At 55.1% G+C, this 15,432-nt stretch overlaps 1 protein-coding gene across 1 annotated transcript in view; it reads right to left on the bottom strand.

The window, feature by feature from the left end:
* Window positions 1-1,598: 1,598 nt before the first annotated feature.
* The window catches only part of RPH3A (rabphilin 3A), a 110,171-nt gene continuing 96,337 nt past the window's right edge, over window positions 1,599-15,432 (bottom strand). The window contains exons 16-21 of the mRNA XM_058280996.2: window positions 13,656-13,782; window positions 11,050-11,106; window positions 9,427-9,581; window positions 7,203-7,284; window positions 4,142-4,238; window positions 1,599-3,512 (exon numbers count right to left, since the gene is read on the bottom strand). Of these exons, the coding sequence (XP_058136979.1) occupies window positions 3,382-3,512; window positions 4,142-4,238; window positions 7,203-7,284; window positions 9,427-9,581; window positions 11,050-11,106; window positions 13,656-13,782 (649 nt within the window). The 3' untranslated portion in view covers window positions 1,599-3,381. The remainder of the gene's footprint in view (window positions 3,513-4,141; window positions 4,239-7,202; window positions 7,285-9,426; window positions 9,582-11,049; window positions 11,107-13,655; window positions 13,783-15,432) is intronic.

The raw sequence follows: 15,432 nt of genomic DNA, 5'->3' as shown, positions 1-15,432 counted from the left end.
CCTCCCATCCAGGCTTTGCGCTTCCCCTTGAATCTGGGCAAGCTGTGGCGGCTTTGAGCAACAGAGGGTTGCACAAGAGATGCTATGTGACTTCCAAGGCTAAGGCACAAAGGGCCATGTGTCTTTCACCTCATCTGCAGGAACGTTTGCTCGGAGCCCTGAAATGCCTTCTAAGGTAGTGGCTGAGATGCCAAGTGCGACTGCCTGAGGCTGTCCTGGAGAGACCACCTGGTTGACAGTCCCATCAGGTGCAGCCTTCCAGCCACCCCCGCCAAGGCACCAGAGCCCCCAGACCAGCCTGCCTGCCAGATGAACACCACTGGGCAGCCTCCATCAGCCACGTGGAAGAGGAAAATGGCCTCGCTGAGCTCTGCCAGCATCCTGACCTACGAAGTCATGAGATACAGACTGTGGTGGTTGGAAGCTGCTGAGTTTGGGGATTGCTTGTTACTGAGCAATAGCTGACTGGAACACCACCCTCTTGGAAGGGCCAAAGGGTGGGATGAGGCACCGTGAAAGTGGCTTGTCACCTCCGAGGCCCAGGCTGGGAAATGAAAGCAGATCAAGCAGGTGACAAGACGGTGCTTTGGGGTGGCTGGAGGATGCCGCTCCCTGGCTGGGAGTGGGGCCTGGGTTTGGGGCCCATGGGAGAAGACTGCCGAAGAGGTGCCCTTGGTGTTGTCTGGTCTCCAGGCTCAGGCCGCGGGTGTGGGTGGCCCTTCCTCCCCAGCGTGGGCTATGCAGGGGGGCAAGGAAGGGCCCCGAAGCCAGAGGCCAAGGCCAAGGCCAGCACTAATGCGTCTAGGGGCGGCAGGCAGAGTGGTTCACGGGCACGGATTTGAAGCCAGGCTCTGCCGCCCACTGGCTGTGTGAGCTTGAGCGAGTACTGTGGCCTCTTTGGGACTTAATCTCCTTATCTGTAAAATAGGCACGTGCACATCCATCCTGCGAGTCATTTCAGAATCGGAAGTGAGGGACTAGCTGGGAAGGCGCCCTGTGGGTGGGAAGGTGCTAAAATGGGAGGTGGGCCCCTGGTGGCCCATGCTTCATCAACCACATGCTTGGGACACTGGCTGGAGCCCAAAGACGCAGCCCCATTCTGGGCACTGCCGCCGGGACGCCCTGGGCGTGTCACCGCTTCCTGGGCTTCCGTGTCTTTGTCTGTCCAGAGAAGTGGGCGACTGCGGAGGCCCTGCCCAGCTCCCTCATCTTTCCAGCCTCGACGCCCTGCCCGGCTCTGTGGTCTCTTCCAGCCTCGACGTGATCTGATGCCTCACCCCCTCCCCGAGCCCCCGGTTGGGGTAGGGGGAGAGGCTGAGGCTGCTGGCACTGGGGTAGGGGGAGGTGACAGCACCAAGCCTTCCTCTGGGAGGGGGAGGGGTCAGCCAAGTGCCCCGAGCCCACCTGCCCCAAACGAAGACCAGCAGGAAGCTGGGGGAAGGCCATGCCTGTCACGTCACACTCGCCTGGAACACGGGAGAGGCCCTTGGAGTTTAATTAATTGGCTTAATCAGATGCAGGCTCTCCGAGGAGGCCCGTGTCCCGGTGGCGAGCGAGCCGGTCCAGAAGTCAGGAGGAAAGAGGCGGACCACCCGTGCTCCTGCACGTTCCTATTTTATTGCAGCTACGTCATCACAGAGGAGGGCGGAGGCCGGTTCTGCATGCACGGGAGAGGGTGTGGGGCTTCTGGGCAGGGAGGTGGGGGCACGGGGGGGGGGTGCCCAGACAGGCGCCGTGAGCTTGCTTGCTGCATGCTGATTCCAGCGGCAACACAGCCAGCATGCTTTCTCGCAGGGAAACCACGGGAGGGGGGAGCGGGTGCCAGAGGGGGCTCAGGGGGCGAGGAGGGGCCCGGGGGAGCCACGGTGGCAGGAGAGCTGTCGGCCTCCTAGGGAAAGGGCGAGAGCTGGGGGTTTTGAAAACGGTTATTCGAGACAGGAAAGGAGAGTCCTCCACCGGCTTGTGCAGGAGCTGGCGGTGGAGGCATTGAAAAGAAGGCTAAGAGGTGTGAGCCCGGGAAAGCGAGAGCTGCGGCATCTGTCTGACGACTTCCGCAGAGAATGGCGTGGATGAGGGGGCGGTTTTCAGGGTGGGAGACTGGATGGAAATTGGGGCGACCAAGTCTTCTTCACTGGCCACTGCGGATTCCCTGGCCCCGACCTCAAACTGATGATAACGCTTGTCTCCATTCCTCTTTCCTCCTCTTACGGAGGAAGAAAGACACAATAGTGGTGACGGAGCCAAAGTCAGGATCTTCCGCTCTCTGAAGTGTGTCCACAACGCTGGGTGACTCCTCCCGCAAACTTGGGGTAGAGTGCAAGAGGCAGAGACACAGAGAATCGGGGCGGTTCTGTGCAAGCGACAGGATGCGAGAGAGTCCCAGAAACGGGGAGCCGAAGAGGCGCGAGGGGGAAAGTTGGGCTCCTTGGAAGAAGAGCAGGGGGGCCTGGAGGCAGGCGAGAGGCGGGGCTCAGGAGGAGGCACCCCTCCCACCCCCAGCTCGGCGTCCTCTAAGTGCCGCCTGCGCCCTCAGGGAAGCCCAGGGCGGAGGAGCCCCCTCTTGGGGGAGCCTGCACCCCTCGTGGGTGCCAGGCTCCAGGCCCGCAGGAGCGCGGGCTTTGAAGACCTGCAGGTTTCGGGGGCCGGTTCCCCGAGGGTGCTGGCGTGGGAGTGAGGCTGCGTGAAGGTACTCTGGGCTTCTTTTCCTTTGGGGGATTTTTTGCTATTATCCCTCCTGAGAGAGGGAGAGAGGAGGAAGAGAGGGAGGTGCTAGGAGAAGTAGAGAGGGGAGGGGAGAGGGCGAGAAAGGGAACACCTAATGTGGCAAGAGAGGCAGGGAGGCGCTGGAGAATGGGTGCTGGTTTTTGCAGGGCAGCAAATAGGTGTCCTGGAAACGGGGGCTACCGAGTCCCTTGCGTGTTCGGTGTCCGCCACTTGACGCATCTGGAGCAAGGAGGGTGGGCTCCTCGGCCCTGGGTGGCTCGAACACCCAGGCGGTTGGGGCGTGTCCGGAGGGTCTATTTCTGCTTGTCCGTGGGTGCTGGCCACGGGGACACGGACACGGCAAAGCCGAGGCGTACATGTGTGTCTCTTCGAGGCCAGGAGGGGCTAAACACAGTCCCCCGGGGTGACCTCTGTGGCTCATCCAAGGTCATTCAGCTAACACCTCCCCGTCCCCGCTGCTCTCCCACAGGGACCCAGGAGCCCGCGTCCCAGCAGCCGGGGGAGCGGAGGTGGTCTTTGGTGGCCGTGCTGTGCCCAAGGTGAGGGGAGACCTCCACGCAGGCTCGGGGCGGGGGCAGGAGGCGTGGGCGTGGTGGGAGACCAGCGTGGGGGGCAGCGGGGGCAGGCTGGGGGGGGGGGCCAGGCCGGGGCCCCGCCCTAGTCGCTCGCCACGTGGTTCTCGTTCTGCAGCTGGTGCCAGCGCTCGATTTTCTTGTCCTTGTTTTTCAGACACTCATACCAGTGCTTTAACCGCTCTCCCTTGGCCGAGATCCCCAGCTGGCACCCTCCTGGGGGACAGGGTGGGAAGACAGAGGCCGCGGTCAGAATCGGGGCCGGGGCGGGGGTCTCGTCCTGGGCTGAAGCACTCAGGCGGGGAAAGCGCCCTCGGCGACCTGGGCCTACACTCGGGAGGGTTGTTGTTAGGGTGTTGGCGTAATAATTGTGGTTACGGTTGACTTCCCTGCCTGGAGACCAGCTCCTCAAGAACCTGCAGTGGCTCCCCAGTGCAGCACCAACTCACAGCGTCAGTTGTGTGCTTCACTACCGCCTCCCACTGCTTCTGGGGACTCGCCTTCTATTTCCCAAGAGGCAGTTTCTCCGCCCCCCCCCCCCCACTGCCTCGATGCTTTGCTCATGCCGGGTCCTTGGGAGCAGGCCTGGGAAAGTTAAAACCTCCATCCCGGGCTTGCAACCAGATTAAGGGACCCTCTTTGCACCCTCCTTTCTGCAGAGACCACGCCCCACCTTCCTGCGATTTAATTATTCCGCTGTGGTCATTAATTCACAGGCCTCAGCCCTTCCAGCTCTGTAATCCCCTTCGGGGCCCGCCGTGGTGTTGGGGACACAGCCGTCTGCAGCCTGGGGCCTGGCCCAGGGAGGGGGGAGCCGGCTTTCTCAGGGAGGCGGGGGCGCTCACCGATGTAGTCGTTGGACTTGCCGATGTCATAGTCCCAGACGGAGATGTCCAGGGACTTCTTCGCCAGGTCGCTGTGTTTGATGTCGTAGAAAAACTCCTGGATGCAGAGAGGAAGACACCTGAGTGAGAGGGGCCCCCCGGCTTCAGCCTCAGGAGCTCAGGGGCTGAGTCCCGGGGGGCCGTGCACCAAGGGGGGGCCCTGGGCCCACGGGGCCTCCGGCTCGAGCCCCCACCCCGGGCCCAGCAGCTCCCCTTCCGTAAGCCCTCGGTGTAGCAAAGCGTCACCGTCATCCTCTCCGCAGTGGCCTCTGGAGTGGGGGACGGTCGGGGGTTCCCCCAATAGCCTTGGTCCAGCTGAAGGTGTCTTGAGGGCAGATGACCCACGCCCGGGGCTCAGTCCTCCCCTCCTGCAGCTTCCCAGGGCGTTTCTCCCTCTCTCCACTGTTTAGGGCTAAAGGTCGTCGAGGCGATGGAAATTGCTAAGTGGGGAAGTCTTTGGGGTACTGATACTGCCGCGGGGGATTAGGGCTTATGTCCCTGTATGATCTGTCTGTTGAAAATTAGTTTTTCTCCCTAATTACAAAATTCATTTATGTTTATTGTTAAAACAAGCAAGGAGGCAAAAACTAAAAACCTGAATTTTAACAATCCAAGAATAACCAGTCGGCGTTCCCCATGTTTGCGCATATGGATGCATATTTTTAAAAAATGAAATAATAGTGAACATAATATGTTGTTGCTTCCTTTTTCCACTTCATAACATATGATAAAAGCCAAATTTAAAATATTGATAAGAATATTTTTAAGTATTGTTCTGCATCACCTTTGGCTGCATGGCTGTACCATAACCTAATCCCCAACAGCTGGGTATTTAGGTAGTTTCTAGTTTTTTCCCACTATCTTAAATGACATGTAAAAGGCATTCTTCTAGCTGCATCTCTGTACACACCCATGACCATGTATTAGAATCAATTCTGAAAAGTGAATTTCTGAGTTTGTAAACGTTTACAATGCAGAACAACGGATATATACTGTGATACCAATTGTGAACAGAAAGAAAACTGATCATGTGTATACTGGCTTTATATATGCATAAATTCTAGAGACAGATAATATTGTTGTTTGAGAAATAAAGTAACAATATGGGAGATTTTGACTGGACATCCTTTTTTTCATTTGTTTTTGATTTGTTTGGGATGCCCTTTTGTACTTTTTGAATTTCAAAATATGAGACTATGTTACCTATGCTAAAAATAAATGAAATGTATATTTAAAATCCTTATGGCTTTTGACGTGTCCTGACCAACTTCCCTTAAGGAACTAAAGCAGTTTGATTTCTGAGCAGTCCTACGTGCCTCTCCCCAGCAGGCTCACCAACAATGGGCACCCACATCGAAGAATGCTTTTGTTCCAGTTTGTCATGTGAGACAGTGCCTGGCCTTGATCTTGTTCTTATTGCTAATGGATTACAGTTTTTGTATCTACTGGCCATGGGATTTCTCATTGTGTGGCTTGCTCAGACTCCAGGAGAGTGCAGGGCGGGGAGGCTGTAATGGACTCCTTACTCCTAGTGCAGAACCCTCGAGTTGGAGTTCAGAGGTGCTGGACGGCCGAGGAGGGGCTGGGCCTGGGCGGGGAGGGCTGGGCTCGCTGGTCACTGACTGCTCCGGGCTCCGCTGTCACGTGGCACGCGCCCGTGCGTGCCAATGGAAGGACACTTTGGAAACGTGGAATAACACCCAGCACGCCACGCAGCAGCCTCCTTCTCCCATGCAGCAGCCTCCTTCTCCCATTTTGCAACTTATCAACGTTAACCGGCTCTGACCAAACATCAGATCTCGGGGCTGGGGTGGAGAAGAGCAAAGTCTTGGAACAGGGCGCGGCTGGCTGGAGACAGGGAACGGGCAGGATCTGCTCCTGCGGAGGGAGGCTAAGGGCGGGGGAGGGGCCGGGCCGAGAAATGGAATCTCAAGGCTTGCCCCTCCCCCGCTTACTCTTTTCTTTATATTTATGGTTTCTTTCTTTTTACAGTAAGAGCTTCTGGGTGTGCATTTAAGGTAGTGATAGTTCCTTTCTAAATAAATTTGTAGCAAGATAGGAAAACAGAAACGGCTTCTCAGTTGTGACTTCTACCCCCTCTCTGAGGTTTGAGATGCGCCCACGCAGTGTGGCTTAGGTTTGCACTCCTGTTCTTCCACGCAGTCCTGTGCTCGTTCCACAGCTATTTAGGGAGCCCTGCGGTGGGACAGGCTCACCACCTGATTGTTGAAGTCCGGAGGCCCGAGACGGGGGATGCACGGTCTAGAAGCAGAGGAGGAGCCTCTGGAGGAGGTCAGCCTGCTGGGATTCCAGGCCAGGAGCTTGGCAAGGCGGGGGAGGACAGGCTAGGAAGCGGGAGCAGCGGGTGCCAAGGCTGAGTGTACCGGGGACCCGTGTGGAGTTTGAGGTGACCTGAGGATGGGGTGGGGGTGACCAAGTCGGATTTGTGTTTTAGATCACTCATAAATACATATATGTATATAATTATATATATACATATATGGAGGATACACCAAACACAGGAGGAGTCAGGTGTCTACTGCAATGGTCTAGGCACAAAATGCCACTGAACCAAGGCAGTGACGGCGAGGGCAAAGAGGAAGGTCTCTAGATAGTGGCTTCCAGCAGGACTTAATGCACTGAATGGATGTGGGGAGAGCGACAGGGAGAGGGCAGAGCTGACTGGGGAAGGGTAAAGGATACTGCCGCCCTGATTTATTTATCAAATTCACTGTTACAGCCTATTAAGGTCGGTAAAAGCGTTGGATTTAATTCATTCTCTCTCTAAACACAGTTTCCTCTTTATGGCATCACTAATCTGTGGGTATTTGGCCTAGGCTTGATTCCCTCCAGTGACAAGGGACTCATTACCTCTCCTTTAGCTAAATCAAGCTGAGCTATGAGAAAATTCTTTTTTCCATTAAAAAAAAAAAAAAAGATGTTATTTACAACATCCTGGCCGGGGGGTGTTCTTTTCCACATGAGCAAATCCCAGGCCTTGCAAAGGATGGGGCAGCCTTACCTCATTAAACTCAGGGTTCAGGGTTTTCTTCTTAATTTGAGTCTTGTGTTTGGCTTTCTTTCCCATGTCCGGCTTCAGCCAGCTGGGAGGAGACACATGAGACGATTATGGGTTAAGTTTAATGAAGAAGAACAGTCCCCGGAAGACCCCAAGGGCTCCTTCCAGTGCCAGGAAAATAATCGATGGACAAATCCGAAAGTGAATCATCTTTGAAAATGACCAGTGAAATAATAACCAACTAGAGCATCCGCTGGGTGCCCAAGCACCTCAGGAGTCTTTATCCCCACACAGACTGGACAGGGTAGAACTACAATCACCCCATTTTACATACAAGGAAATTGAGGGTTCAGAGAGGTTGAGAAAGCTGCCCTGGGTCACACAGCTGAACGGGGATGAGGCTAGAATCTGATCCCCGCTCTGCTACCTCCAGAGCCTGTGCTCTTTGGCACCACTTTCTCCTGAGGGATCAGATTGAGAACCTTGGCTGGCGGTGCCTCGCCTCCCCCTTAGTCTGCCCCCAAGTCCTGAGCATATGCTGGAGGTGTGGACAGAAAGAAGATGCAAATCTGATTACTGCTGCCGCCTTGCTCAGACTATTCAGACTCAGCACAACGTTCAAAATCCGTGGTCTGTGTGGCCTCCGGCCCTTAGGTCACAGGCGGGTCTGGGTGGCTGGGTCTCCGCCCAGCTCAGCTTCATCTCACACAGTGCTCTCCGCTCCTCCACACTCTCCTTTCCGCCTCAGGACCTTTGCATATCCGGGTGCCTCTCCCTGGAAGGCTCTTCCCCACATCTTCCATCTCACCTAAGTTATGTTTTTTTACTCAATCTAAACGTCACCTCCTGGGCAGGCATTCTCTGAGCTCGAGGGCAGGAACAGCCCCTCCCTGTCCTTAGGACTTGTTTTCCTCCATGATTTCATCAGAGAGCTTGTATGAGGATTTGACTATTACCTCTTCTCTCCACAGAGGCCCTCTAAGAGCAGGGTCCATGTCCGGTAGCCACAGTGCCTGGCACATAGACTTTCCAGGTGAATGAACGAAACGGGCTAACCGTTCCTAGAGCTTGGGGCGTATGGATTCTGAGGCTGGGTGTCACTAACCGGGCAACCTTGAACATGAGAGTAACCTCACAGCGCCTCAGTTTCCCTCCCTGTAAAGCAGGCAAACCTTTCTTTCTCACTCACAGAGCGGTTTTTGAGCATAATTTTCAGAAGAGACACAAATAGGTACCAAGCTCTGAGCAAAAGAGAAAGGGTAATTATGATTTTTTAGAATATCTTTATTTGATCATAAACTGCTCCATGGTCTCCTCTCTCCACTTTCACCCCTGCTCTTGGGGATGAGGGGAACCATTGCCTCCGTTTTACCGATGAAGAAACTGAAGTTCAGAGAGGCTGAATAATGTGCTGTTGTCACACAGCTAGCAACTGGCAGAGACGGGATTTGAACCCTGTGTCCCGCATGGTGGTGGCCACAAGACTGCACCTGGCAGACCTCCAGCTCTAGGAGTGCACCAAGGGCCCCAGATGCTGCACTCAAATGTCTGTGCCGTTTGGGCCAAGGTCCTGCTCCCAGCCAGCGACAGAGCAAGGCAGCGCTGCTAGGACAGGCCCGGCCCTGGGAGACACAGGGCTCGTCTGGAGGCCCATTTTGGCCCATTTTGGCCCGAGCCTCTTCCCCCCAGCTTCCCCGCCTCTGCCCTGCACAGTCTCGCCCTGTGGCCTGGCAGCTCTCCCAGTCTCCCGACTCCCTCACACAGGCGTTTGGCCTCCTACAGTCCTCGTGTACTTCATACCCATCTGGTCCCTGTTCTCGGAGGAGCTGCACTCACGTAGGTAGTGGCGCTTCTTCTACTCCCCACGGATGAAATTACTGGGGTAACTTCAACGTCCAAGATCTTTTCTTGGAGCATTTCCAGACGGAAAGTGGTAAACGCCAGATTGCGTCTTTGGTGGGGGGGCTCTGAGCTGTGGAGGGGTGGGTAGCTGGAGCCCAGGGGCTGCAAACGGGGTTCCCACAGCCATGCTGACCCCACAAACCTTGTTGCCTGCCTGGCTGAGACTCCAGCCCCACCATCCAGCTGACTCACTGTGTGTCCTTGGCAGGTTCCTTCCCCTCTCTGGGCCTCGGTGCACAGTGGTCATGGACAAGCTCTCTGACTCTCCCTTTCCAATGATCTAGGACCCCTGGGGGCCATTCCGGGCCCCACGGCATTGACTCACAGCTTGACGAAGGGGTCTGAATAGCCATTGGCGTCCATGGCGGCCAGGTGCACACAGCGGACGATGCCCACGATGAGGCCTCCCTGCTGTGTGCTGTACATGAGGGACACCAGGATCTTGCCACGTTCCTCTATGTCGCCAATACGCTCCACCTGCTGCAGTGGGGAAAAAGGGCATGTGGGCCTAGGAGGGGAGGGGGCCAGGCCAGCATCAGGGCAGAGCCTGGGGAGGGTGGGAGGAGCTAGGCCAGCTCTAGTGCGGTCAGCACCATGGACAGAAGATGCCCCCCAACCTCCAGGGAGAACAAAGGACAGATCAATGGGAGAGGCAGAGGGCTGGAAGGCCAGGGGGACAGTCTGAGGAACATGGGGGCCAGTTGGCTCTACTCTGACTTAGCCGTGGACTGAGCCCTGACTGAACATAGATGAGTGTGATCTGGTCATTGACTGGTCTCAGCTCTCACCCAGGACTGAACCTTGATCCTGGTCATTGACTGATTCTGATTCTGACCCAGGATTGAACCTTGTTCCTGGTCATTGATTCTGAATTTGACCCAGGACTAAACCTTGATCCTGGTCATTGATTCCGAATCTAACCCAGGACTAAATCTTGATCCTGGTAATTGACTGATCCTGACTCTGACTCAGGACTGAACCTTAATCTGTCATTGACTAATTCCAACTCTTACCCACAACTGAGCCTTGATCATGGTCACTGATTGGTTTCAGCTCTGGTCCAGGACTGAACCTTGACTCTGGACATTGACTGATCCCAATTCTGACCCAGTACTGAACCTTGATCCTGGTCACTGACTGATCCTAACTCTGATACAGGACTGAACCTTAATCTGTCATTGACTAATTCCAACTCTTATGCACAATTGAGCCTTGATCATGGTCTCTGATTGGTCTCAGCTCTGTTCCAGGACTGAACCTTGATCCTGGTCATTGACTGATCCTGACTCTTACCAACAATCGAGCCTTGATCATGGGCATTGATTGATCTCAGCTGTGATCCAGGACTGAACCTTGACTCTGGACATTGACTGACCCTGACTCTGACCCATGACTGAAACTTGATCCTAGTCATTGCCTGATCCCAACTTTGACCCAGGACTGAACCTTGATTCTAGTCCTTGGATGATCTTGACTCTGAGTCTGGTCCCACACTGACCCCTGTCTCTGATCTCAAACTTCTCTGGCCCAACCATCTTCTTACAAGTGCAGTTCTTGGGGTCACAAGAGGGACCTGGGGAGTGGGCTTGGATGTTTAGTTCTATCCCACGTCCTACCCGACCCAGCTTGGAGAGCTGCCTACACCCCCACGTAGGTAGCATCACTCCAGTTACAGAGAAGTGTTAGCAGAGCGTCTGTCAACAAGGCCAGGGAACTCCAGGGTGTGTCCCAGGTGGGAGGAAGGGGCGCTCCTGCCGCAGAGCCCTCCCGTATGAAAAGGATCGACACCGAGTTCTAAAGCCTAAGTCAAAGAGCAGCTCTTCCCATGAGCCAGCAGGCAGGCGGGAGGGAGATGGAGGAAGGGCCAGGCAGCGGGGGGACAGGGAGATGCCAGACCAGCCGAGCCAAGCGCCGACCCTGCCGAGGCTCAGTCCCGCTCGGCGCTCACCTCCTCCTCGTAAAGGGCCATGCCTCGGGCTGACCCCGTGGTCCCGGTGCGCTTCATCTGAGAAGGAAACAGAAAGGAAAGAGAACACTGCCACTCCCCGAGCAAGGAGGACCAGGGCCCTCCCATCTCCCTTCGCCCTGGACCCAGGAGGGGCTCTCCGAGCCACTGCAGGCCTCCTGCTTCCCCTTCGAGCTGCGATCGCTGTGGTTCCCCTGACAAGGTTGCAAGGACTGACAGGTCAAGACTGCGGCTCAGGTCCCCCGTGACATACATCAGGGAAGGCAGCCTCCAGCCACTACCGGCTAAGCCGGAGCCTCCAGGCACGAGGCAGCCCGTCCCCTGCCAGGAATAAACGAAGCGGAGCAGGTCAGGGCCTTCACCCCCTGGCCCGGGCACCACCAACCCCTCCCGCATTCCAAGACCCCCAGCCCACTTCCCTGGCCCTTCGGCCCCAGCTGGACTCCGTTTCAGCCTATTGATATACCGGATAAAGTCACACCCACCACCCTCCAGGGTCTGTTCTTCAGACCCGCTCTGTTGGGAGAGCTTCCCAATAAGCTTCCTGCCTGCAATCATCAGTCTCCGCATGCCAGCGAGCGCCATTTCTCTAACAAACAGCAACCATGTGGCGGGCCAGCGTAACACGCACTATCCTGTAGGGTCTATTAGGATCCCCGATTCACAGACGAGGACACTGAGGCTCAGAGTGGTTAAGCCACTTGCCCAAAGCCACACAGCCCGTAAGTGGCAGAGCATCCCCACACATGAAAAAAGACCAGATTTCCCCTGCTCTGGTTGGAGTGGCATGGGGGTCTGCAGGGGTCTGGGCCTCCCCCCCGAATCATCAGGCCCTTTTGCTGGACCCCAGGCCTCTAGGGAACACCGTCCAAAAACCACTGGTCAAATCCAACTGCCCCCCTCTGCAGAAGAGGAAAACTGAAGTGCAGAGGCGGGGAACAGGTTTTACAAACCCCAGTCCTCAGGGGGTCGGCATGGAGGAGTTGGTGGTGGGAGGTTCACGGCAAAGAGCAGAAGATGGCCTGCAGAATCCCGTGGCTGCGGCAGCCCTTTCCCTGTGCCATCACCTCTGTGCCCGCGGGGCCAACTGTGCCCACTGCAGCGAGAGGTCAACCTCGGAGCAGATGACCCGGCAGGGTCCTGGCCCGTGTCCCGCACACTGAAGGCATGAGGGAAGGAGCCTGGAGAAAGGGCTGTTAGCCGGCAGAGGCCCACGGGAAAGGCCTCCGTCCCAGGGCTTTCTCGAGTGACTCGTTCGGAGCCTGGCGTTCGTGCACATGCTTCCTTGCGGTTTTCCTTGTTGTGTCTCGTTCCTCTGCCTGTGCTATAAAAATGTGGCGTGGTGCGCAGCTCTTCCATCCTTGAGTTGGCCATCTGGTGGGAAGGTTTCCCCTCTCGCCCCCCACAGCTTCCCTGGGGAGGAGGGAGCTGGCCGGTGCCCGGGGGAGGAAGAGGCTGGCGCTTGCCGGAGGGCTGGGCTTTGGGGTGGCCAGAGGGCAGAGCCCTACCTCTCTGTGGCCTTGGGCAATGCCACTATCTCCCGGTGACCTTGAGCAAATCCACTACCTTGCTGTGACCTTGGGCAACTCCGCTATCTCACCATGACCTTGGGCAACTCCACTACCTTGTCATGACCTTGGGCAACTCCCTCCCCCTGGGTCCAAGCTGCCCCCTTTGTAAATCAAGGGCAGGCTGGATAATCTCTACAGATTTCCGGGTCCCACCCTCACTAAATCAGAACCTCCAGGGGACATCCCCACACATCTTTTTGGAAAGCTCTGGTGTTCAATCCCCCTGGTCTTTCGGAGCTGCAGCCCGATCCGGGACCCTCCACCCGGTCCTTGCACTTTCCCTAAAGGTGAATATCACATTGCACACTAACAACGACAACAACCGTTCCACTGCTTCAGGCATAGCATCACGTTTAATCTTTTTAAGGCCCTCTGAGGTTGGGACTAGATTACCCCCATTTTGCAGATGAGAAAACTGAAACCAGGGAGGATAAGAAATTCGCCTCCGGTTATACAACAAGGGCAGAGCTGGGACTCGAACCCAGGTAGTCTGGCTCCAGAGCCCGTGCTCGTAACCACCGGGCTGTACCTTCTTCTCAGCAGCATGGTGCTGTGACCTCATCACTGACAGCTGGGTAAGGCCGCGTCATTTCCTATAATAATAACACTTAACAAGTTATAACAGTCGTGATGCTTTAGGGTCTGCTGAGGATGCGAAATAAATCACATAATTGTCCTAGGAGGCAGGTGTCGTGATCATGTTGGTTTTACAGATAAGAAAACCGGGGCTCAGAGTAGTTCAGATGCTTGGCCAAGGCCAAGGAGCAAGGAAGTGGCAGAGCTGGGCTTTGCGCCCCAGCAGGACACACGGCCACACCAAGCTGTCCTTCCCAGTTTTACCAAGGACACCGGCCGGCGGTGGTGAGGTTAACTGATGTTAACACAGCGTCGGTAAAAGGCAGGACCAGGGGACCTGAGATCTTCACCCTCCTCTCTCTCGCAGCTGCTGCAGCCCCTGTGCTGTCGGCACCCCCAACGCCCCTCCCCACATCCACTCCTTCGGGCAAAGCCACTCACTGGGACCACCCGCTCCAGGCAGATGTTGAAATTCTTCCTCTGGTTGGGCTTCAGTTTCTTGAGCGAGAATCTGGTCTCACCGATGAACTCGTTATGGCCAAATTTGTCCTCATCGCAGACGGAGATCCTGTGGCGACATTGGGGTGGGTGAGAGGAAGGGGAACCTGTGCTGAGCTCCTACTATGTGTGGAGAGCCGTGCTTGATGCTGGTAAGGCTGAGAACGATAAACTTGCCTATTTATTGAGTACTGGGCTAGGTACATGTTATTTCTTTTTTTATTGCAGAAATTAAATGCAGTAAAGCACACAAATCTTAAGTTTTAGTTTGATACATTTTTACATACATATACAACCGGGTCACCCCCCCACTCCCGATCAAGATACAGAACATTCCAGGCCCCACAAGACCTTCCCAATCCCTCCTGGTCACTAGCTCCTCAAAGATAACCACTGTCCTGGTGCATTTGCCTTGTTTTTGACCTTTATCTAAATGGAACCATTCTATATAAATGGACCCTTCTATGCTTGGCTTCGCTCAACATTGTATTTGTGAGATTCATCCATGTCTGCAGTGATTTGTCCTTTTTGTTGCTGTATAGTAGTCCATTGTGGAAATACACTATAACATATCCATTTGGTGACTGAAGCACATTCGGGCCGTTTCTTGTTTTGAGCTGTTATGAACAAAGCTGCTGCGAAAGACACATTTGTGCCTCTGGTATCACCTGTGTGTACTTACATTGGGGATATTCCTAGGAGTGGAACTGCTGGGTACGTATATAAGTTTAGCTTCAGTGGTAGCTGCCAAACAGTTTTCCTAATACAGCCATTACATGACTGGCAGCCGTTTAGGAAGTCCCAGATGCTCTTCATTCTTCCCAACTTTGATTTTGCCACTCTTTAATGTGAGCCTTCCTGGGGTGGAAAATTACATCTCGTGGTGATTTTAAATAGCATTTTCCCCATGGTTCATGCAGTTAAGCTCCCTTTTCACGGGCTGTATGGCCATTTGGGCATCTTCTTTTGCAAATTTAGGCTAAGAATTTAGCTCACCTTTTTTTAAACGTAACTTCCTCTGCCCCAAAAACATCTGAGTTTCCCACTTTGGAGAGGAGACTGGGGCCCAGAGAGGATAAACAATTTTACCCAAATAAGAGGCAGCACCAGGGGTTGAACCCAAATCTCCCTGAATCCTCAACCATCTTCTGTTATCCACCCCGGGCCCCGAGGAAGACAGAGGCCCCCAAAAACAGGCCGTGAGAAAGTCCCAGAGGAGGCTGTGGCCCTCGTTCATCCTGGCGGAGCCTAAGGAAAGAGAGGACTTTCTCCCCAAGGCCTGGGGGCCCCCGGGGGGCAGGCAGGGACTCAACCGCCACCTCACTCCTCGGCAACCAGCCTTGGTGGAACTACGTCCGGGGTCCCGGAGGGCCAGGACCCCTCCTCCCTGAGACCCCACACTCCACGAGCCTGGAGAGGACATCGTCCCCACTCAGCACCGCTGACACCTCCAACCATGGAAGAATCACCACCGGCTTTGTCCCAGCAATTCCATTTCTAGGAGTTTATCTCAAAGACATAGCGAGAGAAGTGCAAAACCAAAACAAAGACACTTAGCTCAAAGATGTTTCTCGCGGTGTTGTTTATAATTGCAAAAGAGCAGAGATAAACTTAATTTGGGGCACTAAGGGGGAACTGAAATACCCATAGAACGTAACAGAATACATTTAAAGCACTGTTGGAATCAGTCATCTGGGAAAGGCCCAGCCAAGACCAGCAC

The sequence above is a fragment of the Dasypus novemcinctus genome, chromosome 19, assembly GCF_030445035.2.
Source record: "Dasypus novemcinctus isolate mDasNov1 chromosome 19, mDasNov1.1.hap2, whole genome shotgun sequence".
In the NCBI taxonomy this organism is placed as follows: Eukaryota; Metazoa; Chordata; class Mammalia; order Cingulata; family Dasypodidae; genus Dasypus; species Dasypus novemcinctus.
The sequence above is the reverse complement of the archived record's forward strand: the minus strand, read 5'-3'. Positions and strand labels throughout refer to the sequence as shown.